At 40.2% G+C, this 24,785-nt stretch overlaps 2 protein-coding genes across 11 annotated transcripts in view; one reads left to right on the top strand and one right to left on the bottom strand.

Moving 5' to 3' along the window:
* NOC3L (NOC3 like DNA replication regulator) overlaps positions 1 to 11,038 on the top strand; it is a 31,079-nt gene extending 20,041 nt beyond the window's left edge. The window contains exons 12-21 of the mRNA XM_045438275.1: positions 482 to 562; positions 879 to 979; positions 3,977 to 4,049; positions 4,135 to 4,198; positions 4,335 to 4,406; positions 4,989 to 5,170; positions 5,678 to 5,806; positions 6,716 to 6,813; positions 9,277 to 9,361; positions 9,665 to 11,038. Coding sequence (XP_045294231.1) covers positions 482 to 562; positions 879 to 979; positions 3,977 to 4,049; positions 4,135 to 4,198; positions 4,335 to 4,406; positions 4,989 to 5,170; positions 5,678 to 5,806; positions 6,716 to 6,813; positions 9,277 to 9,361; positions 9,665 to 9,796 — 1,017 coding nt within the window. The 3' untranslated portion in view covers positions 9,797 to 11,038. The remainder of the gene's footprint in view (positions 1 to 481; positions 563 to 878; positions 980 to 3,976; positions 4,050 to 4,134; positions 4,199 to 4,334; positions 4,407 to 4,988; positions 5,171 to 5,677; positions 5,807 to 6,715; positions 6,814 to 9,276; positions 9,362 to 9,664) is intronic.
* Positions 11,039 to 11,897: 859 nt separating this feature from the next.
* PLCE1 (phospholipase C epsilon 1) overlaps positions 11,898 to 24,785 on the bottom strand; it is a 320,763-nt gene continuing 307,875 nt past the window's right edge. For 6 of the 10 annotated variants that reach the window (XM_045438263.1, XM_045438269.1, XM_045438268.1 and 3 more), the window contains 4 exons: positions 21,940 to 22,098; positions 19,378 to 19,593; positions 18,848 to 19,041; positions 11,898 to 16,292 (listed from right to left, as the gene is read on the bottom strand). In XM_045438263.1, the coding sequence (XP_045294219.1) occupies positions 18,853 to 19,041; positions 19,378 to 19,593; positions 21,940 to 22,098 (564 nt within the window). In that variant the 3' untranslated portion in view covers positions 11,898 to 16,292; positions 18,848 to 18,852. Of the gene's footprint in view, positions 16,293 to 18,847; positions 19,042 to 19,377; positions 19,594 to 21,939; positions 22,099 to 23,773; positions 24,119 to 24,785 lie in introns of those variants that run through there. The other 4 variants (XM_045438267.1, XM_045438265.1, XM_045438272.1 and 1 more) reach the window with 4 other exon arrangements.

The raw sequence follows: 24,785 nt of genomic DNA, 5'->3' as shown, positions 1-24,785 counted from the left end.
TTGAATTTCTATATAGTATCTGGTTTTATGCATTGTATGTCAGTGTGTCTAGGTGTATTGCTAATGACTTGTTTCCATGTTACAGATGATTTAACAGTAAGAATTATTTTTATCCCTTTTTTTCCTCTTTTGAAAAAATGTAAATGTGGAAAACTACAGAGAGTAGCATATCCCATGTGTCTACCATTCACAATGAGCAAATGTAGTAGACTTACTTCACTTTTGTTCTTGAAAAGAAACCATTAGTGATAGAGTTAGCATCCCCTTTGCTCCTCTCCCCAGTCTTGTTCTGCCTTCCTCTCAGGAGGCAGCCACTGTCCTGAGTTTGGTTTGTGTATGCTTCTTCTCCAGGTCTGTGTAATTGTGCTTGTATCTGTGTGCTAGGGTATGTCTTTCAGAATATTTACATATATATGCCTCTCTGAAGCTTGCTTTTTCACTCAGCGCTATATACTCTTATTCTTTCCCTGTTTCTTTCCAGTGGAAGAAAGCAGAAGAGAAATTGGAGAGAGAGCTTCTAGAAGCAGAAGCTTCAGAGAGCACTGAGAAAAAACTTAAACTGGTAGGCAGTTCCACATTCTCTCATGCTTGTAAAATGTTTTGTTAAAGGGTTTTAACTGGAGATTATTGTTTCAATTTGTGGTAGTATAATCTTGGTTTATTTGATGAGGCTTCCGTATGCAAGAAACTGGCATGATCATTGCTGGTCTTAGGAGATCTCAGGGTGTGTACCTTCATTCTGTTTTGAAGCTCCTAAGATTGGATTGTGGAGAGGGTTAGGAAGGGACAAAAAAGGTTTAACTTTGAAAGTCATCTTTCTGGTAACTCAGGAGAAAATATACAACGTTATACTAAAGTCATTTTGTTTCTTCTGCCAGCACACAGAGACTTTGAATATTGTGTTTGTAACCTACTTCAGAATATTGAAGAAGGCCCAGAGGTCACCTCTCCTGCCAGCAGTTCTAGAAGGTCTTGCCAAGTAAGGGCTGTGTAGGTTGAAACCTTTTAGATTCTTTCTAAACCAAAAAAAGCATGAACCTTAAACGAGCTTCACTAATGATGACCCCATGACCTTCTCTGTTCTCTCATTCTTTGTCACCAGCCTTTCCTTGAAACTATTCCTAACATTTTTTAGTTTTCTCATCTCAAACCTTTTATTTTTTGAATCTCCTTCAGTAATTCCTTCCTTCTGCTTATTAAGTTCTGGGGGTCCCAAAAGTTTATCTCACAGTTCTTTTGTTCCTTTCGCACTGTGGTCAGTTATCCACTGTCAGAGTTTTGAGTGGTCCGTGCAGGCAACTTTTAAGTCTGTTCTAACCCTGCTTGCACCTCATTTCTCGAGTCCTGTCTACTCTTCCTGCAGAGAGAGAGCTTTTGGTATATTCTAGTGAACCTGTTGGGGGATATGAGCTAGAATAATGGTCGTTGTGATGGATTTCCGGTTATTTGAGGTAGTATCCTATAGAACAGTGCAATAGAAATATAATGTGAACTAGGTATGTAATTTAAAGTGTTCAATTAGCCACATTAAAAAAGTAAAAAGGAATTGGTGAAATTAATTTTGATATATTTTATTGAATCAGTTTATCTAAAATATTTTGACATATATTCAGTATTATTAAGGAGTTATTTAATATTCTTTTTTCTTCCATAAAATCTTCAAAAACTGATGTGTATTTTACACTTACAGCATATCTCAATTTGGACTAGCCCCATTTTAAGTGCCTAATAGCTACATGTGCCTAGTGGCTGTCATTGGACAGCACAGCTTCAGAAATAGGACTGATGGTTGGAAAATAGAGAAGAAGCAAGTTCTGTTTAGTATAAGACATTACTTTCTTTCTTTTTTTTTTTTTTTTAAATATATATATATATTTTTTCAACGTTTATTTTTGGGACAGAGAGAGACAGAGCATGAACGGGGGAGGGGCAGAGAGAGAGGGAGACACAGAATCGGAAACAGGCTCCAGGCTCTGAGCCATCAGCCCAGAGCCCGACGCGGGGCTCGAACTCACGGACCGCGAGATCGCAACCTGGCTGAAGTCGAACGCTTAACTGACTGCGCCACCCAGGCGCCCCCTGTTTGTTTATTTTTGAGAGAGAGACAGACACACACAGTGTGAGTGGGGGAGAGGCAGAGAAAGGGAGACCCAGAATATGAAGCAGACTCCAGGTTCCAAGCTGTCAGCACAGAGCCTGATGTGGGGCTTGACACCACAAACTGCAAGATCGGACTGACTGAGCCACCCAGGCACCCCCATAAAGACATTACTTTCTAATGACTGGAGCTATTTGACAGTGGGATTATAAAATTGGGCCTTGTTATTAAAGGATTCAAAGAGAGGGCCTGCTGTTTGTTTTTCAGTGACCAATTGCTTTATTTAAAAAAGTTTTTAGTTATACTTACGTTAAAAATTCAAGTGATGCAGGGGCACCTGGGTGGCTCAGTCAGTTAAGCATCTGACTTTGGTTCAGGTCATGATCTCATGGTTTGTGAGTTCAAGCCTCGCATCGGGGTCTGTGCTGACAGCTCGGAGCCTGGAGCCTGCTTCAGAATCTGCGTCTTCCTCTCTCTGCCCCTTCCCCGCTCACACTCTGGATCTCTCTCTCCTCAAAAATAAATAAACACTTAAAAATTTTTTAAAAAATTCAAATGGTGCAGAAGAATATAAAATTAAAAATACAGGGTCACCTGGGTGGCTCATTCGGTTGAAGGTCCGACTTTGGCATATCTCATGGTTTGTGAGTTTGAGCCCTGCATCAGGCTTTATGCTGGCAGTGCAGAGCGCTCTTGGGATTCTTGGCTTTCTCTCCTCTCTCTGCCCCTCCCTCTGCCCCTCCCTCTCTCATGCTTTCTCTCTCTCAAATTAATGAACTTAAAAAAAAATTACAAGTTCCCTATATCCCTGTATATATTTTCCCTATATATATATTCCTATATATATATCCCTATATGTGTGTGTGTGTGTGTGTGTATGTGTGTGTGTGTTGGTCTGTTTTCTGTCACACAGATGGAATCATACTATATGTAATGTTTCATAACTTTTCTTTTTTGATAAAACGGTTACTCTTGGTATCTGTCCATGTTGGCATGACTATATCCAACTTTTTTTTTTCTTTACATTTATAATACTTCATCTTATGAATCAATAATACGTTTATTTGACCAGTCCCCTATGCTGCATTGGAAATACCTTCATGCCCTCATGTGCATATATTGCCAGGTCAAAGGGTCTGCTCATTTTAAATTTTGATAAATATTGCCCAGTTGCTTCCCAAAAAGATTGTACTAGCACAGAGGGAATGTATCACTTCTAAGATTTATATAATGTCAAAGGCTCTTGCACTAATACTGAAGAGATATCTTGACTTTTAAGTACTTTAGTGCCTAGTATTTTATAGTGTACAGAGTGCTCTCACATTTAGTAGATCAGATGATTCTTCCTCTATTATTCTATTGAGTGATTTCAGTTATTTCTAGAAATAGAGTTCCAGGACTGTAAGTGACTTACCTAGGATTGAATAGGTAATTGATTGCAGAGCCTGAACTAGATACTAGACCCAGTATTCTCTCATTTTGTTTTTTGAAGTTTTCGTAGGATCCATATTCCTATAAATAACAGATTTCTTTCCCTTTTCCCGCTCCTCATTTTCCTAGAACCTGATGCTCCTGGCCCTTTTATGAGTTAGAACAGCATGGAGTACTTTCCTTGGGTAGTTGTTTGTTCTTGTTTCATAGGGCAGAAGTATTTCTGAAATATTTTCAGTTTGTTTAGTGCCTCATCTATTTTATGCTGGGTGTTGTCAAAAAGACCAATTTGAGTTAATGAAAAACATCAATAATCACCACCGTCTCCATTGTGACAAACATTGAAATAAGGAATATTAAAAATATGGTTTTAAAGTCAAATTTAATTTCTGGCTGTTTTATTTCTCTTTTTAGGTCACCCATTAACTAAACTCTGTTTGATTCTAGGTTTGCTCACCTTATAAATGTCGAGTTTTTTGATGATTTATTAGTAGTACTGCATACTCTCATTGAATCTGGTGTAAGTAACTCTGTTAATGAATTACTTTTTAAGATATAAATGGTAATTATTATTCTTAATGTCCCCTTTCTCCCTTTTTTCCAAGGACCTGAGCTATCAAGAAAGCCTTCACTGTGTCCAGACTGCTTTTCATATTCTTTCTGGTCAAGGTAAGATGATTTTCTTTACTTTGGGAGGCTGTAACATACCTAGTTGTTGTTTGTTGTAATTTCAAAGGTGACATTCTGAATATTAATCCTTTGGAGGCTATAAAATACCTAATTGTTGCTTGTTATAATTTCAAAGGTGACGTTCTGAATATTGATCCAATGAAATTCTATACACATCTATATAAAACACTGTTCAAGTTACATGCAGGTATGTACATTTATATATTGTGTGGTTTTTTTCTTAATCTTTTTTTTTTTTAAGTTTATTTATTTATTTATTTATTTTGAAAGAGAGAGCAGAGGAGGGGCAGAGAGAGAATCCCAAGCAGGCTCTGTATGGTCAGCACAGAGCCCGACATGGGGCTGGAACTCATGAACTGTGATATCATGACCTGAGCCGAAATCAAGAGCCAGACACTTAACTGACTGAGCCACCCAGATGTCCCTATATATTGTGTTTTTAATAAATACTTACCTTTTAAGAATATATTGTGACTGGTATTATAGTCCATGAGAAATGAAAAATCAAAATTGGCATATAAAATGGTGGCCTGCTGGTGTCACACATCTGTGTTTAACCTTATGTAGAAGTGTGGAGAGAGTATCTGGAATTGACTGGAGATGTGGTACAACCACCGCATTTCCTGAGCAGTCTGGCCCTACTTCGTTAGTTAGGGAAATGATTTGGGACAGGTGATGACAGTTCATCTTGGGTTTTTCTGGAGTGCAGTGAAGTTTTGCAATGAAAAAGCAACGGGAACAGGCCTGACGGGTGTATCTGCTGTCGTAGGTGCTACCAACGAAGGCGTCGAGATTGTACTCCAGTGCCTTGACGTCATGCTAACTAAGCGCAGAAAGCAAGTTTCTCAGCAGAGAGCCCTTGCCTTCATCAAGCGTCTTTGTACCCTCGCTCTTCATGTTCTTCCAAATTCAAGCATTGGCATTTTAGCAACTAACAGAATATTAATGCATGTAAGTAGCCATGCAGACAAATGAGTAGAGCTAAGCTTTGCTGTGTGCAACAACAGTGCTGTCTTGTTTGCATCTTTCTCCCCATTTACATTACTACTGTACTACTGTAATAACAGCAAAATGGCAAAATCCAGCGAGAAGAGAAGTACATAAAATTACAAAAGGAAAGCATTCTCACCCCTGTTGACACTCTTCAGAGATAACTTATTTTTACCATTTGGTGGGTCCTTCCAGCAGACACTTTCATTCATATATAAACACGCCACATGCACACAGACAACACAGCTTTTTTATAGTGTACATTATTGTTCTGCGTGTTTTCTTTAAACACTGTTGATGGACACATTTTTGTGTCCGTACAAATGTAGCTGTAAAGTACATGTTCTTATAGCTCTTCTATAAGCATAAAATCAAAATAAATTTCAATACAGAGAAAAGTACAGAACCCCAATAACATTCTTTACTAAGACTAATTTCATTAGTTCTTTTTATGTGACATTTCTGCAGACTTTCCCAAAAACAGATTTGTTGCTTGACAATGAATCTCAGGGAAGTGGGGTTTTCCTTCCTGAACTGGATGAACCTGAGTACTGTAACGCCCAGAACACGGCTCTTTGGGAATTGCATGCACTCCGGGTAAGAATGGCCTTTTTTCATGTGATCAGTGTTTTTCAGTGTTTCCCCAAGTAGTTACTATTGCCAGAGTCCTCTGTATATTTTGTTCTGGCATGGCCTTTTGTAGAATTTCTGTTTTTTAATTTTTTTTAATGTTTATTTTTGAGAGAGAGAGAGCACGCACGTGAGAGAGTGCGCAAGCAGGGGATGAGCAGAGAGAGAGAGGGAGACACAGAATCTGAAGCAGGCTCCAGGCTCTGAGTTGTCAGCATAGAGCCTGATGAGGGGCTCGAACTCACAGACCACGAGATCATGACCTAGCTGAAGTCGGCCACTTAACTGACTGAGCCACCCAGGCGCCCCTAGGATTCCTGTGTTAATAGTCTACATTTCACTTTGCTCTTACTGTTCTTTAAGATGTTGAGGTACATTTTCTAAGGAAGCAGAAAACGACAGTTTGGGGGTGTGGTTTAGAAGGTTTACTGCAGTCTTTCCCCAACACTATTCAGAACGGAAGGTCTATATTGGGTCCGACCTGAGGAGACTGACATCACCCCAGTTTCAAGAGGGCCGCACTGTGTTGTGATCTCATGGTGCAGATGCATAGGAGGAGGCTTGGAGCAAAATGTTTCAGGAAACCTGTTGTAAACGAACTTTTTTCACTCTAGAAGAGAAATTGCTTTTTGATTTTTTGTTTTCATACTGTAAAAGCAAGACTAAGGTATGTCAGTGGTAACTTGGTCATCAAACAGATTTATGTTGTCCTCTGAGCAAAGAGAATATTTTTTCTGTTGGGATGTGCTTATTGTGAATTACATATATATATGATTTAAAAAATAGTGTTTATTAAGGAAAATCTTCACTGCAGCTAGTGCTGTAATTTATATAAAGTACTGACCTGTGCAAAACGTGGTCGTTCTTGCCCTTCAGAGACATTACCATCCCATTGTGCAGAGATTTGCAGCTCACCTGATCGCCGGAGCACCTTCTGAAGGCTCGGAAGCGCTCAAACCAGAGTTGAGCCGGAGGTATTTAGTAGTCAGCACTGCCTTTTTATCAGACTACACATTGCAGTCGAGTGCTCTTTCTTATGAGAAGTCTGCTCTATAAAGTAATAGATTTTCAAATACAAAGTGCCAGTTGATCGGGATTTGGTCTCACTTCATATTTCTGAATTGTTCCAAGGAGAAAACATGTCGCCTGTGGGTTTTGTTAGCGTGTTTTTGTTAGTTCGTTTTTGGTAATCAGTTAACATTTTTTTTGGTTCTAAAAAGTTTCACATGGGGCGCCTGGGTGGCTCAGTTGGTTGAGCGTCTGACTCTTGACTTCAGCTCAGGTCATGATCCCAGGGTCATGATGTCGGGCTCCACACTGAGCATGGAGCCTGCTTAAGATTCTCATTCTCCATCTGCCCCTCTCCCCACTCACACTCCCTCCCTCCCTCTCTCTCTCTCTCTCTCTCTCTCTCTCTCTAAAAAAAAGAAGTTTCGCACATCCAGGTAAGTAGAATAGTGAAAATACATGCCTGACGCACGTTATAGGTAATGCCATACTTGCTCTATGAGAAGATCCACGAGTCCAACCACAGAGAGATTCCTTTTCTTTCTGCCCCCTCCTGGCTGGTCCTGCTAGGGCCAGAAAGGGAGAAATGAGAGAAAAGAAGTGCTTTGTGACACTGGCACTCAAGCGGGGCGGCAGTTTCTCTCTTGCACCTCACGGTCATCTCTGTGTAGTGTGTCATGACCTGCCGCCACTCCCAGCATTCGTCGTGCACTCCAGATGGGGAATAGGGTCCTGCCGGGAGAAGTTGCTTTTCCAGCTTCTTACTCTGAAAAATTTCGGAAGTACAGAAAAGTGGAAAGAAATATTACCTCTTTCCCTACAAAATTAGGCAATACTTGAATTATAAGAAAATAAGACATAAAAGATGCCTTTGTAATATACCCACCACTCAGAATTAATATTTTGCTATAAATTTTTCTCATTTGCAGCCCACTGGTTTCTTTAATTTGGAGATCACAGACAAATGATCAGGAGGTCAGCAGACTGATGTTCTGGCCTCTTCACAGTTTAAACAAAAATGGAATTATTTGCTATATTTTAAATATTAGAGGAATTCACCTAAAAATAAAATTTCCAGCTCCTTGAAGTACTGGGAGATTTGGCAAAATAGATCTGTATTTTTACATGGCAGAAATCAGCTGCTTCCTCCCTTCTAAATGAGACATAAACTCTAGTTTTCCATGAATGCTTTTCCCTCTGGGTAGACTAAAGATAACTTTTGGTCTTATTAAATGATAAAGTGGCCGTTTGCTTTTTTTTTCCCTCATACTTCCCACCTGTCCTCCAGCCTTGTTTTTTCTTTTTAATTTTATTTTTAATGTTTATTTGTTTTTGAGAGAGAGAGAGACCGAGCATGAGCTGGGGAGGGGCAGACACAGGATTGGAAGCAGGCTCCAGGCTCTGAGCTGTCAGCACCAAGCCTGACGTGGGGCTCGAATTCACAGTCTGCGAGATCGTGAGCTGAGCAGAAGTTGGACGCTTAACCCACTGAGCCACCGAGGCACCCCAGTTTTTATTTTTTTTTAAATTTATTTCGAAAGAGAGAGAACGAATGGGGGAGGGGCAGAGAGATGGGAATGGACAGAGGGTCCGAAGCGGGCTCTGCTGACAAGCAGAGAGCCTGATGTGAGGCTCCAACTCCTGCATCTTGGGATCATGACCTGAGCTGAAGTTGGATGCTCAACTGACGGAGCCACCCAAGTGCCCCCAGCCTTTTCTAAAAGGGAGAGAAAGGAGAAAACAATTATTTGTCAGTTTTCTTATTCATGTTCCTTTTATGGCATGTTTTTGTCAGAGACTTTGAACGTTTGCCTCATTTGTGCCAGAAATGTCCTTCTCTGGAGGAAGACGAAGGGTGGGTTTATCCCAAAAGGTTGAGAAAGGAGACTCCTGGTGGTCTTGCCCTGGAGAGTGGAGCTTGGGATGTGACTGTTGCAGGCCCTTCCCAATCTCCTTCAGAGAATGTAAACCGACCCCAAATCAGTAAACATTCATGGACAGCCATGGGTATGGACATTTAATCTAGGCCAGTAACTGAAAGATTGAGCTGTTTGAAAGCCATGGAGGGTAACACTGTGCTTCACTTCTCTAGACCCCCATGACTTAGTTGCATATTGTTCACATAACTGTGGTTGAGTTGGGATTTGATCACATTGAGCTGGAGGGCTTCTGCTCGGCCTTGTCTTTTGTCCAGCCTTGTATTTCTCAATGCACACCAGACCTCTCTGAGGTGGATTTAGTTGGATAACATTGTCATTACATGGGAATTTAGGGTTTATTTTACATGAGTTTGTTGGTTTTAAGAGCAAAATTAGGTTGTCCCTCACTATATGGGTTTAGAATAATGCATGCTTCTCTTTGGGTACAGTCTAGTTATTTTCAAGTTACACGGGTATGGTGATGTCTTTACCTTTCTTCTGTGATTACAGATCTGCTACAGAACTTTTTGAGACTTACAGCATGGCTGCAATGACATTCAATCCCCCTGTTCAGTCTTCAAGTTCCAAAAGGAAGGTATGTGATACTTTTCATGTTTTTTTAAAAGATGAAATAAAAACTAAGGATGTCTCTTATTAACTGATTCCAACTTGCTTGTGTTATAGGTACTTTTTTTTCCTCTCATGTTTAGGAGTTGATGGTAGGCTGGATCTGTGGGGTTGGGATTCTGTGGAGACAGTCCTGAGACCGTTTTGTTCAGTACAGGAGATGTCCAAGACCTGGCACATGTTGGCTTGGGTCAGGTGTCACCATTTTTAATTTTGCTCACAGCTTGGCTTTTAGAACTTTTAATATGAGTTACTTTCAATATTTTTGCAGGATGAAGTTTTACAAGGGGATGCATTTTTGAATGAAGATTTAAATCAACTAATCAAAAGACATTGCAGTGAAGTCGCTACTCACTTGCCTCTGGATTTCAGCAGATATGCGACAACATCACTGCGGAGGTAGAAGAGTGAAGTGTCCATGGGCTTTCTTGCATATTTGTGCTTAGATGCACATAGAGACATATTGTTAATTTAGGACATTCTCTTTACGTAAGGGAAGCTTCCTAAGAAAATTAACAGAGGTGGAAGAGCTACCCTTTGCATGGCACAGGGTTCTGCCCAGATTCTGAAAATGTCATTAAGAAAGGAGAATTGAGAGCCCTCTACCCCCATATTTGGAAGTTTCTTAATGATGTTGCCTTTTTAAAACTTAATATACATCTTAAGTTATAGTTAAAAAAAAATCTTTGAGGTGAACTTAATTGAATTACAGTTGCTAGATTAAAATGAGGGCATAGAGTGCAGAAAAATCAAGACCATGAGATTGCTTTATACCATTCAGCTACTCTTTATGACCAAAACTTTTTTTTTTTCTTTTGATGTTTATTTATTTATTTTGGGAGGGGGAGAGAGAGAGAGAGCGTGTGAGCGAGCAGGCGAAGGGCAGAGAGAGAAGGAGAGAGAGAATCCTAAGCAGGCTCCCTGCTGTCAGTGCAGAGCCCAATGTGGGGCTCGATCCCACAGACCCATGAGATCATGACCTGAACCGAAATCAAGAGTTAGACACTCATCTGACTGAATCACGTGGGCGTCCTGACCAAAACGCTTTCTAATGAAGTAAATATATATTTTTTGGAACACTATAGATGAAAATAAGAATTCTATATTTGAATGAGTATATTTTTATAAAGATTTTTGAGAAAAAGAGAAAATAGTTTGAAATTGGACACCCAAGTTCATTGGTTCTTGTTGGATGATACACTTCAAGAAGTAATCTAATTTGATCTTTTAAAAAAAGAATGAGAGTGTTCATTATGGCTACTTGCAATGAAAGTTTGAATGTGACTCTAATCTCTTCAGAGTTCTTTGCATTTTCTGATGTGCTCTGGAGGGTGATGGGGGAAGGACTCCTGGGTGGAAAAACCAAGTCTAAGACTTGACTCTGTTGAAGGATAAATGGTGCCTATTGAAGGGGTTTTCTTCTTCTTTTCTTCCTCTTCCACCCTCTCCTCCTCTTCCTACCCTCCTCCAGCCCCTCCTCTCCCTTTGTACAGATACGATCCTCTTTATGAATATAATTAAACAATATTTTACCTAAGATACTGTCATATTCTAGGAATGACCTCTGAAATAAGTTTTTATTAGAACCAGGTTATAAATATTCTTTACTGTGAATAATTAAACAACTGCTTTTTTCTGCTTCCTATTTTTTTTTTTTCCTTAATTTGTTTTGAGAGAGAGAGTGAGAGGGGTGGGGCAGAGAGAGAGGGAGAGAGGGAATCCCAAGCAGGCTCCACACTGTCAGCGCAGAGCCCCGATGTGAGGCTTGGTCTCATGAACCATGAGATCATGACCTGAGCTGAGATCAAGAGTCAGATGCTTAACTGACTGAGCCACCCAGGAGCCCCTGTTTGTTTGTTCCTTCCTTTTTTCTTTCTTTTTCTTTCTTTCTTTTCTCTTCTTTTCTTTCTTTACTTCTTTTTCTTTTTTCTTTTCTTTTCTTTTTTCTTTTCTTTCTCTCTCTCTATTTAAGCAATCTCTGTACCCAACATGGGGCTCGAACTCATGGACCTGAGATCAAGAGCCGTATGCTCTACTGACTGAGCCAGCCAGGTACCCTTCTGCTTCCTGTTCTTGTGATGTGAGAATTTAATAAAATGTACAGCATTCCCAATTAAATAGATCTTCTATGTCTTTGAAACTATAGAAGCCAGTTCCTTTGTTCTAGAGCTTAAAGCCCTTTTTTTCCCTCATGAAATAAATGAAAATAGAAATTGCCTTTATTATTCCAGCTTAATGGGGGATATCTGCTCAACAGTGCATGTTATCTTTCAGCGTGTGCGTGTGTGTGTGTGTGTGTATATGTTTATATATATATAGCATATTCTTATGTGATTTTAAAAAGTGTTTTTTTGTAGGCTTGATTATTTAATGAAAATGTACAATTTAATATATAAATATTTGCTTTTAAACCACATTTTAGATATAAAACAGAGTCCAGAAACGTTATGAATAGATGTTTGGATGACCACATGGTCTTTCCCCATCAGAGCACAAATGACCAATGCATGTCACAAATCATTTATTTTCCAAACATATACAAATACATTTATATTTCACTTTGGCAGGAGAAACTAGTTTAGGTGAAAAATCAATTTTGAAGTAGAAATTCATGAACTATTTCACACTTGTATTATGCTTTTAACTTTGTAGTTACACATACAGAGAATCACAGTGGGACCATAAAATTACACATCTAGTATTTGAATACCCTTTATGAATTTGAGAATGAAATCTATTTGTGCATAAACTTTCATGGCCTGTGTTGATGAGTTTCATTTTCAGAACTAAATATCATAGTAACATACACACACACACAGACACACACACATCCTGAGGCTATAACAAGCTTACAGCCTTAATATATTTTTAACTAGACCAATATCGAGCACCTACTATGTGCTTAGCACTGTGCTAAGCACTTAAAAGTGAAGTGGGATAATAACGAGTGTAAGACACAGCTTCAGTCTTCCATGGTCCTGCATGTTAAGTCAGATCATTCACACAACATGAAAAAAAATGTAACATTACCCAATTCAGTGTCAGAGTGAATTATTTCAAAGTTCAGAGACTTAGGAAAGGTTTCAGAGACCTGCTTGATGGTCTACTTGAGCAAAGTATATTTTGGATCTAAGAGATGTATATGAATGAGTAGCTTGGTAATCATGGAGAGTCAGTATTTCAAAAACACTCATTTCAGGTCATCCCATGTCCAAATCCTTAGCCATCAGCCAAAGATTCCTTTCAGGAAGTTGATACTTAGAGATGGCCAAGAACACATAAATTGTTGACAGTGCCCCATATCATGGGTGCTGGACTTGGTGTAAGAGGCAATCTTTGTTTTCTAATAACTTTCCGGAGGGTCCAGGTGTTCACCTCTTGTCACTTTGACGCTCATGTAAGAGACGCAACTGCGAGGGGTCCGAGGCAGCCGTCTGGAGAGCACGTAGGCTGTGGGCTGCCTCCCACTCCGCCTAGTTGGAGATCCGAGACCAGCCAGGAAGATCCTACTCTTCTCTTGGCGTGGCTGAGTTGTGGAGTATCGTGTGGGCAAGTCAATTCAGTTTTTTCCAGGCAGAATGCAATCTCTGTTACTTGTCAGAATTAAGCAAGGCCTATGGTTGTCCAGGCAGAGGAGGACAGATCTGCAGAGGTACTGGATAGGGAGGGAGAGCAGAGGAAGGGGAAGATGTAGTTTGAGGAAGGAGTGGGTGTGTGGCAGCAGGGGGCCCGCTTCATTAAAGAGCCTCCAGTGTTTCCGGAGCCATTGGGACGGGAGACCTTTGTAAGAAAGTAACTTTAATTAAAAACAAGGCACTGTAACTCACTTGTAGCTGCAACTATATACCCCCAACTGGAGAATTTATAAATAACTTACTTGCAAAGGATGACATGAAAAGAAGGTTCCCTCAAGAGGGCACTTTCCGCCCAAATAGTATTGTTACTTCCTACAAATTTGCCCTCAAACTTACCCTGGCTTCCTTAACAACCTCATGTAACCTTCTATTATTTTGTAAAACAACCAATTCCAGATGAACAGGTGACCGAGAGGAAGTTTAGTCTATTTCAAATACTTTTCCTCCAAACTTTGTAATAAACCTAACCTGCATAAATAGGTTCTTTTTTTCTTTTTAATGTTTATTATGTTGAGAGAGAGAGAGAGAGCGAGCATACGCGCACGAGCAGGGTAGGGGCAGAGAGAGAGGGAGGCACAGAATCCGAAGCAGGCTCCAGGCTCTGAGCCATTTGCACAGAGCCTGACCTGGGGCTCGAACCCACAAAGAGAGATACTGCGAGATCACGATCTGAGCCAAAGTTGGCCACTTAACTAACCGAGCCACCCAGGAGCTCCTATTTAGATTCCTTTCCATGTCAACTTACTGATAAAAGTTTGCTATCCAGATTTTTAGTAGTATGGAAAGTATGAAGTGTTAATGGGTACAGTCTGGGTGGCCATTTTTGATTCATTCTAAATAGGGTAATTTCTTTCATTTGGTATGCCATCATAACTCTATGGTTCAGATAAACTAAAATAAAAATTTTGTATTTTCAGCAAACACCAGGTTGTTTTGGTTACATTTTGAGCAATGTGTCCTTCCTGAAGTCCCAAAGACTCAAATAGAGGATGTGCTGTCACCTCAAAAGGAACTGAACAATCAAGTAGGGTTCAGTACAGGCAATATATTCACTTGTGAGACGTGGTCTCACTTCAGTCTCAGGAAGTTGCCGATTCTGTTCTGCAGCCAAATGAACTATGCTAAAGATGGGGGTGAGGTGGGGCTGGAGCTTAGAATTAAGGCCAAGTGATAAAACCTAGAGAGACCAGTCATCTCATCTCTGCATGGGTTTTCATTTTGACTCTAGCCAGTTAGGCCAGTAATTCAGTTTGCAATACACAGTATGCCAAACCAGAAGAAAAGATGCCAGATTTATAGAAGCATGATAACGTGTTTCTGGAATGTTTTTTTTTTTTTTTAATGGGCAGTACTGTGCATTTATTATAGATTATTTGAAAAGAAACCTGTAGCACTGTGCAAACTCCATCAAACTGGAATAGCCTGAATTCTGTCGACAAGCAAGTGGTCACTGCTCTAGCATTAAGGCTTTGAGTATGAACTTCCAATAATGTGAAAGCTGTATGGTGTGATTTTTTTTTTTTTTGGTTTTTATTTATTTTGAGAGAGAGAGAGAGAGAGAGAGAGAGAGAGAGAGGAGCAAGTAGGGGAGGGGCAGAGAGAGGGGAGAGGGAGAGAATCCCAAACAAGCTCTGCACTGTCAGCACGGAGCCTAATGTGGGGCTCGAAGTCACAACCCGTGAGAACATGACCTGAGCCAAAGGCAGATGCTGAACTGACTGAGCCACCCAAGGCGCCCCTGTGTGGTATACTTTTAACACTTCTGATTTTAGAGTATGCAAAGAACTGGGGACCATGTTATTCATTTTTACAATTGGCATAAAAAGAACTTCTCAAAAGGTTAGGACTTTGTTTTATAATTTGAAGAAAAAATTTTAATATCAGCAGAAAGATAAAATTTGGATTTTGCTTCAGAGGGGCACACATTGCATTTTAAAAGTCATAATTTGCTTCATACTGAGAGTAAAAATCTTTTATACTTACGTTATAGTTTTATGCAGTAAGATTTTAAAGATAATTTACCTTGAGTGGCAATTATGACTTGGATCAATAGCTCTTCAATTAGAAATGAAAATGAAGCTTTTTTTTTTTTTGCATGAAATTCTGGCCCATGTCAGGTATTCAGAGCGTACTTTTTTTCTTTTTTTTTTTTTTTTAGGAGATTTGTCTTCAAATAGCTAGAACCACTAATACTTCTAAATCTATAAGCAATATCAAGAAAGCGATGTATAATAAATATATAAGTACAGTGTCAGTACAAACCTTGCAAAATAAATAAATTTGAACACCAACTCAGTCTACATTTACTTTAAGAAATGTTAAATTTTTTGTTAAGATGTCACAGCTCAGAAGATACTAATTTGTACATCATTCTAAATTCAATTTGTGAAAACCAAAAGTGGAATAATCTGTGAATAATACATAAGCAATAAACTTAAAAAAAACCCAACATCATTCTGTATGTAAAAAGAAATGGTAAAGAAGAGTCCACTATGGTGCACAATATAGAAACTAAATCAAATTACTTTGTGATGAATCTTACAGGACATATTTACACTCGCAATGCCCTAAAGCTTCCAATTGTCCGCCATGAACTGTATGACTAACCTCGCTTGTTTTCAGACCTCTGTGGCTCTTGTTGCCAGTTTTCTAAGTCAGGTCAGCAAACTATGGCCCTGGGCCAGATCTAGCCTGCCGCCAGTGTTTGTATGGCTCTTGAACTAAGAATAGCTTTTACATTTTTAACTGATTGGAAAAAACCCCAAAGAGGATTATTTTTGATGTGAAAATTATGTGAAATTGTGATTTCAGTGTCTGTAAATAGTTTCATTGGAATACAGCCATGCTCATTCACGTATAGATCATCTATGGCTGCTTTTGCACTGAACAGCCGAGCTGAGTAATTGCTACAGAGACCATATGGCCCATAAAGCCTAAAATGTTTACCATCTGGCCCTTTATGGACAAAGTTTGCTGACCCTTGTTCTAAGTCAGTTATTGCGAGCTTAGCAATGTTTTTTTCCCAACTGCTGACATTTGCAAAGTGGCAATCTCCTGGGCTGCATTGTTGCATTCATCAGGAATTGGTTGGTAGGTAGCCCTTGCCATTTTGCTTGTCCTCAGCATGGACCTCACATCATGTGTCAAGAAGGCTTCGGTTCAGAAATCCTCAATTTCCAGTTTAAGTCTAATGAAAATAAGCAAATTGTATTTGTTTCCACCATGTTCACTCTTGACTTTAACTTCTTACCAAAAGGTCTTCACCTGTAAAGTTGTATACATAGCTTTGTTAGTATATTTAAAATGCAGGAACAGAAACATTTGCAGTGTAGCAAGGGTTTAGTGTTATTCAACCGACAGAAACCCACAGCTTTGGTGGCTGGTTTTGGAGGAGAGACTATTTGCTATAAACTCACAGTGTCATAACATGATGCTCCTGGGTGGTGGAACATGAGCCTATTTCTGTTCCGAACACCACATTCTTTAGAAAGATTTTTGTCATCACAATCAAATAAATTTCAACTTTTTTAAAAGGGGGAAGTCCTTCAACCCTGCATTATTTCAGATATGAGTAAGGTGTATAATTGTGGAAATTATTAAGGGGTAACTCTTAAAACTTCAGGGGTGAAAATTTTAGAACAAGTAACATGAAACCTTATGTTCTCAGAAAGCAGCAAAAACACTACACTTGTCTTCTTGCGAGCACAAAAAGTCTCTTCTCATGAGACCATTTGTAAAGGAGTTTATAACATGAGATACATATTCCCATAGATGCACCCATAGATGTTTTTAAAGAGAAGCTTCCCCAAATTTAGGTAAAGCTGAGGTCAACTCAATGATTTTGCTTGCTACAGAAAAATATAGTCCAAAGGCATACCTCTAAATCACCCCCCACCCCTACTCCTAATAATGCTCATTATAGCAAGCTTATTCTTTTTAAGTCAGATTTCCAGTGGAGCTATATTCCGATGTATTTCTTGTAATCTTGTGGCACAGTGAGGGCTCCATTGTGCAGAGCATAATTCCACTGTCACTGTGGAGGTTATAATATAAGGGGTGTGTATAACATCACATCTATGATTTATTTGATGCTAAGTTCTTGACATGGAAAACAATATTTTAGGTTTTAATTACTGTCCTTAGTGTCACGCTCACAGACCCACTACCAAGGTAAGCCATCTTCTAAACAGCTGTGGAGGCTCAACATTGATGCTTAGTCCTAAAGCTCACTTGGCTTTTGGAGAAGGCACTGTTGTCTTAGTGTCCCGGGGCAAAAAAGAAAGTGAGTCTGGAACTTTTAATGTATGTATGTATGTGTTGATCGATTAATTGTAATCTCTGTGCCTAACGTGGGGCTCAAACTCACGGCCCCAAGATCAAGAGCCGGGCGCTTCACCAACTGTGCCAGCCAGAGGCCCCTGGAACTTTAAAAAAAATTTTTTTTTATGAGTGAATGAGCAGGGGAGGTGCAGAGAGACGGAGAGAGAGAATCCCAAGCAGGCTCTGTGTTGTCAATGCAGAGCCTGACGTGGGGCTTGATTTCATGAACCATGAGATCATGACCTGAGCTGAAATCAAGAGTCAGCCGCTTAATCAACTGAGTTGCCCAGGCACCCCACCCCTGGAACTTTTAAAAATTAGGATTCCAGATGTATCTCAACAGAAAATGAGTGTTGAACATTCTCAGTCTGGCATAGGTCAGGGCTTTGCCGTTCTGTGTGTATTCACTATTGTCCGATGCTATTTGATGGGGGTTTGCTGCTGTAGTTCTGAGAGTTCCTTCTGATGATCCTTTCCATACAGAACCTAAACAAACCTCAGAATAGCTGGATACGCAGATATTCTGAAGGAGGGTGTTCCCTGTGTTTGGCCCTGGCTGTTTTGGAAGAGCTTTGCACGCGTTGTGTGGGGCACTGGTTATTTTAAGAGCTTCTTAGATGTAGAAATAGGGCTCAGTGTATTGAGCCTTCTTTTGTGCTATTATAAATCAAATTAGGTCCTGTCAAAAGGTATCAATAAAGTCTTTAATTGTGAGCTCCACTTTAATATAAGAAATTCCTAATTGTGATAAAGACAGACGATCAACCTCTACAGTATAAGCAGCAATGCCTTCACTATGCCGTCGGTCTCATTTTACAACTACAGTGACACAGGCAAAAACTGGGCTTTAATCCTTGGGTTCATTAACAAACTAAATGAAAAAAAAATCTGGTTTCCTCAAGTTCTTTTTTTTTTTAATTTGGGTTCCATATATGGTAATTTGTTTTAAGATAGAACTAAGTTTACTCTGTAAATGCCAAGCAGTGGGCGGGCAACCAAAGGCTTAATTTACTGCAGTTTCAAGACAGAGGCTGTTATGTTATTTTGCTTTTCTTTTTAACCATCGCATCCTGGATGCCAGGTTTTTAATGTTTTAATTGAGGCAGACCAAGGTGAGGTTGTTGAGGCTAAATCAAACCTTAAAACGGACCTGAAACTAGAAATCCAAAGGAATAAGAGCTGAATGACCCACAGAAGTCCTTTGAGAATGTCCAGGACCGTGAGCAATAATTAAGGCAGTTCTATGTCTGATGAAATAAGGCTGATGTAGTAGGTCGGGCAAGTGGGTTGTCCTCTCGGGGCCTTCGTTTGGCCATCGACAAACCCAGCAGTCTAAAGTTATAAATGTTATACATAAATCTGCAGAGGTCTTTTCCTGTTTTTAGGTACCATTCCTATCTGCCTTCAGGGGACATCCTCCTACTGGGCCTTACACAGTAGTTGGTCCCCGTTTCAGAATAGTGTGATGATTTAAGTCTACCCGGGTAAAACGTGCCAACCTTGGTTATTGTCGATAATCCATGGTGTCACTGGAGGACAAGCTGCCCATAGGTTTCTCCTCCTTGTTTTGGACACCTTCTGAGGCCAAGACCTGAGAAGGTGATGCGAGTCCTCGGGGTTGTTTAGTTGACTTGGTGAACTTCTTAAATTCACTTGCAAAAGAAATGCCTTTCCTTTTGTCTTCTCGAGATGCCTGTGGGAAAAAAAGAACCTTCCATTGGTATGTTAAAGCCGGGATCCTCAGTCACATGACATGCTATCCTAGAACCCTTTCCTCTTCCTCTCCAGTAAGTAGAGCTTTGGGAAGAAGTGCTGAGGGACACCCCTTTCAGGACTGCTTACCCGTGGAGGGGTGGTAGGGACTACCTTTCTTTTCACATAGTGAAAATGAAGCCAAATGATTTTCTCCCAACTGTATCCCTTGGCTCAGGAACTTTCTTCAAGATTTCACGAACTCCCAAATTTGATTACCGTGGAGCTGTGAATAGCAAATACTTTGTGAAGAGAGCAAAAGAACTTTGAACTTTACCTGCACCTGCTCCTTTAGCTTAAGGATGAATTTTCCTGCCCCTTTCCACTTGCTTTGGGCTTGAAACACACACTCCTGATCCAAAAGGACCCGCTGGGAGGACTTTGGGGTGGAAGACTTCTTGGTCGTGTCTTTTACCACCTCTTCCAAAAGCACATAGTCACTTGGGTTGGGATTGCTCAGGATGCTGTAGGAATACTTTGCTTTGCATAAGGTCTGAAAGATAAATTACAGTCAACTGAGGGGCGCCTGGGTGGCTCAGCTGGTTAAGCGTCTGACTTCAGCTCAGGTCATGATCTCCCGGTCCGTGAGTTCGAGCCCCGTGTCGGGCCATGTGCTGACAGCTCAGAGCCTGGAGCCTGCTTCGGGTTCTGTGTCTCCCTCTCCCTCTGCCCTTCCCCTGCTCACACTCTGTCTCTCTCTCTCAAAAATAAATAAACATTAAAAAAAAATTACAGTCAACTGAATACAGACACAGTATCTCCAACACTTGCATTCATTCTGAATGAGACTTGAAGGTGGGGAAAATGTCACAGACGTTTAGAGAAGGAAGGGATCTTTCAGATGGCCTCATATCATTCCTCATTTTACATCTGTGTACTTATAGCTTGTAATGTGCTTTCTTGCATTACCTGATAAAGCTTCACAACAGACCATGATTTAGGTATTACCCCATTTTCAGACAAGGAAGCTTAAATGTATGAAGGTTAAGCAGATTCCAAAGGATGCACAACTAATAAGTGCTAGAATAAGGACTTTCACTGGATTTTCTACCTGCACCAAAGCTCATAGACATGAAGGTCACACACACAATGAGAGACAGAATCTTGACCTTCAGGAGCCTTTCTGTCCCACCAGGCTGCTTCTTCATCTCAGTGTCTTGGATGTTGAAGGCATTTTAGTTATTTACCTGGCCTCACTTCTCATTTAGTACGAGATCATCTTTCGCTTACATGTTTATTTAGTCATCAAATGTTTAGTGAGGGCTTCCTGTGTCCCAGATACAGTACAATCCTTTGGAGAGATAAAGATGAACAAAAAAAACCCCATGTGTCTGGGCTTTCTTGGAGTTCAAACTCTATTAAGGAGGCAAATATTAACCACATAATCATGCAACAATAGCAAATAACACTATAGTGTTTGCCATGTGCTGAGCATTATACACATTACCGATACTTACTGACTTCACTGTCGCAACAACTCTGGGTGGAAAGCACTATTATACTATCTCCACGTTATCTATGTAGTAACTTAGCACATGGTAAACAGTGTGCTGGAGCCAACTGGAACGGGCCAGTGAAATCAGACATGGTGGGAGCATCCACACAACAGAAACTGGCAAACACAAAAAATCATTTGGAGCTTTTTTGTTTTTCCTTAAGAGAGCCAGTTTACCAGCACACTACTGTAGCTGAGGCACTAGGAACTAGAGCTGGGGTCAATTGCACTACCGGGTATTTATCCAAAGGATACCAGAGTGCTGTTTCACAGGGACACATGCACCCCAATGTGTAGAGCAGCACTATCAACAATAGCGAAAATATAGAAAGAGCCCAAATGTCCATTGACGAATGAATGGATAAAGAAGATGTGTACACACACACACACACACACACACACACACACACACACACACTGGAATATTACCTGGCAATCAAAAAGAATGAAATCTTGCCATTTGCAACAACATGGATGGAACTAGAGGATGTTATGCTCAGCAAAATTAGAGAAAGACAAATATATGACTTCACTCATATGAGGACTTCAAGAGACAAAACAGATGAACATAAGGGAAGGGAAGCAAAAATCATATAAAAACAAGGAGGGGGACAAAACGTAAGAGACTCGTAAATATGGAGAACAAACCAAGGGTTACTGGAAGGGTTGCGGGTGGGGGAATGGGCTAATTGGGCAAGAGGCATTAAGGAGAACACTTGTTGGGATAAGCACTGGGTGTTATATGTAAGTGATGAGTCACTAAATTCTCCTGAAATCATTACTGCGCTATATGTTAACTAATTTGGATGTAAATTTTAAAAATTAATAAGTTTAAAAAATTTTTTAAAAAGTAGAGCTGGGGTTTGAACCTGGAGTAATTTGATCTAGAGTCTTCTGTGCTGTTAACCATTATGCTACACCACTTCTCAAATGGGTGTTTAATAAACACAAACCATTACAAAGCTTGAAGGAAGGAAGTATAGTTCTCTGAAACTTAGAGGAGGCAAAGGGCCAGAGAAGGCCTCCAGCATGTCTTCTGTAGGATTTTTGAGAGACAGTCTTTAGGATTGGCTTAGGCATGTCTGGGGCAATAAAATTACTACTCTGTGGAGTTCCTACCTCAATCTATTATCAACACTTCACAGAGAGCCAGACTCATGGTAGATACTAGGTGAGTTGTCTGCTGAAGGAATGAACTAGTATTTTCCAACTGTAAGAGGCACGCTCTCCCTCTTCAGATCCCCATTGTTCTAGAACTTCACTCATAAAATGAGCTGACATCAGATTTGTCCTAGTGATTTACACTGAGGAGCTGACTGAGGCAAGCAAGGGAGAGGGTTTCACCTGCTGAATGACGTCCTGTGCGGTGCTGACACGGGGTGCTTTGATGACCGTTCGAGGTTGCTCTGGAGAAACATCGTGCACTTGAACAAAGAAACTCTCCTCCTCTGAGCTCAAGGTCACCTCTTTGTCATCTTGAACAATGCTTTTCTCTTCTAGGTTCTGTGTTTAAAGAGATGAAAAGTGTGAGTAAATGGTAGGATGATGTAGAGTAAAAAAGAAAAACCTAACAAAAATGTGAGCTATATCTTGGCAATGTGGAAACTATATCTTAGCTTTATATTTCATACACTAGTTAATATTTCATAAACTATTCTAAAGGATATACGTATCTTCTGAGAGGAAGAAAGTAATGTGGGTATTTCTGCTGATATTGACAGACTAATAAGGACCTGGCTCAAAATAAGCCAATAGATCTGCTCCTACTGCCAGTGGATTTTGAGTCCCAGCCAACTGTAGACAAATTTGGAAGAGGACAATACACCATTTTGCCAAATATTAAAAGTCAAGTAAGACCACAGTAAATTACATTTAGGAGAAAGCCCGTTCATGCCCTACACAGGCCTTGAGCATTTAAGAAATGCTGGAGATCTGAACAATGAAATGTGCAAACTGGCATTCAGCCAGGCTGGAAGAACAGGAACTACAGCGGAAAGGCGGAACCAATGGCTGGAGGTAGGTCACACTGAAACGAATGTTGGCAAAATTCTCAGTAGTTATGAGAATTGGTCATCAGGTTAATTGGCTTTTAGCAAATTTTACACATGGAGCTATATATATAAAATATATATTTAGATACATCTATAGGCATATGTATCATTAAAAATTTTCAAACAGTATAGAAATAGATCAATAAAAAGCCAAGCTTTCCCCATTATCAACTTTTTCCCTTCTGTGTCTCATCTCATTCCCTACAAAAAAACCACTGTTGTTAGGTTATATATGCTTCTAAACATCTGCTATGAATGTACACGTATATTTTTGTATATGTGAATATATATATACTATGAAACCCTGGAATTACGTGAATTTAGATATGATTGTCAGATGGCTCCCCCGCCCCCCTTTTTTTAGCCCTATTCTCAAATGAAGGGTAGCTTACACTTATCTTCTGCAAGGGGGAGGCCTGAAGGGGAAGAGGCAACCTCATCTCAGGAAGAGAGCATTTAGCAGGAGAGTCCTTCGATTCCAGCATTCTCCTAGCCTGATCTCAGGTCAAGCCACTGAGATGACCGAAATGGTCCTAACTAATCCAAGAAAATCCAAGAATCGTTGTCACTAACTATCCTGGAGGTTCCAACCAGCCAGCCATAGGATCCAAAATTGTCCCCTTTGATACTGAGGCAGAATGGATAACTGCCACCAGGTGGCGCCAAACTGCAACCAGGACCAGAAAGGACTTGGGTTGCAGGAGCTTCTGGCCCCACAGGCTCACCCCAGTCATATCATTAATCATACAATCATGGTCCCTAAAATTTTCATGACTGATGTTTTTGGACCCCATCCGTTATATTAGGGGTGTTGGGAGGGGAGAGTTACTGTCCATTTTTATTACATAAACTGAGATTGTACTCCATATAATGTTCTGCAACTTGTTTTTTCCTTCCCACTTAAAAGATTGTGGTGTTCATTTCATGTCAATTATTAGAGATTTAGCTGTGTAATATATGTCATTGTGTTGACCATGATATATTTAACCCGTCTGAGAGTGGGGTTGGGTGGTAATTCATCTGACATAATTTATAATCCGTATCTTGAAAACCAGGAAGCAAGCAAATATGAAAACAAAAAAGTTCTAATGGACACATAAAATATCTCAATAACTATGCAATAAACATTACTTTTAAGAGACCTCCTCAGAGCCTCTCTCAGAACTTATTTATTTTTAGGGAGTTTTCTGCCCCATTAGAAGGTATAGGTTATGACCAGAACAACAGTCCTCACTTACAGTTCTTTACAGCTTACTAAGCATTTTTCTACATATTGTCTATATGTTTGGCATGAGGCTCATGTTAATCTTTTTCAATCACAGATTTACAAATTAGGGCACAGAGGTTTACAGAAGTTAAATGAGCTGTCCAAGGTCATTTAATTTGTGGCAGAGCCAGGTCTGTCTGATGTCATAGGTGTCATAGGAAGGCATATTGACCACAGGAAGATGTGATCCTGACAGCTTGAGAACCTAGAAGACAAGAAAACTATAAAAGGCAGGCAAGGAGGAGAGATCAGAGGTCATGGATAACAGTTTGGGGACTCTGATTATATGGGAAAATTGCTTATTTATCTTACTAGTTCCACAGAATGAAATAAATGGAAATACATAAAGCCCAGATCTATCAACTATACTAGTGTCTGCTTGCATTCAATAATTGCTGAATTCATTTATTCAGTCAGTAAATATGTGTGTGCCACGATGTACCAGGTCACCCGAGACACATTAAATGTGATTTGTTATCTTTGGAGATACATGTCAGTCATTTCAAAAATCTCTTCTCCACCAAGGCACAGACAGGAGAGTTTGCTGTATTCTCCCCATCAGAACATGTTTGTTAGCCTTCCCTTCTAACTCATTCCCCTTATTGTTCAAAATGCTTCTCGTCCACTAGCCCTTGTTAAGTATTTATTCCTGAGGTCTCTATAGCCTGTTTTCATATACACCTTAAGTTGCATATGGGCATTCCTAACCTCCCCAGCCCTTCTAACTATAAGACACTCAAGAGCCTGCCCATGTTCCCTCTTGCTCACTGCCTCCCACTGCCCCCACAGTGCTGGGTGCCATGGTCCAGGAAGGCTGACGCATCACCAGCCTTGGCAGCACAGGATGGGGCAAGGACACTGACCTTCGAAGC

This window comes from Leopardus geoffroyi, chromosome D2 (genome assembly GCF_018350155.1).
Source record: "Leopardus geoffroyi isolate Oge1 chromosome D2, O.geoffroyi_Oge1_pat1.0, whole genome shotgun sequence".
In the NCBI taxonomy this organism is placed as follows: domain Eukaryota; kingdom Metazoa; phylum Chordata; class Mammalia; order Carnivora; family Felidae; genus Leopardus; species Leopardus geoffroyi.
Note: the sequence above shows the minus strand (reverse complement) of the source record. Positions and strands in the feature narration are given on the sequence as shown.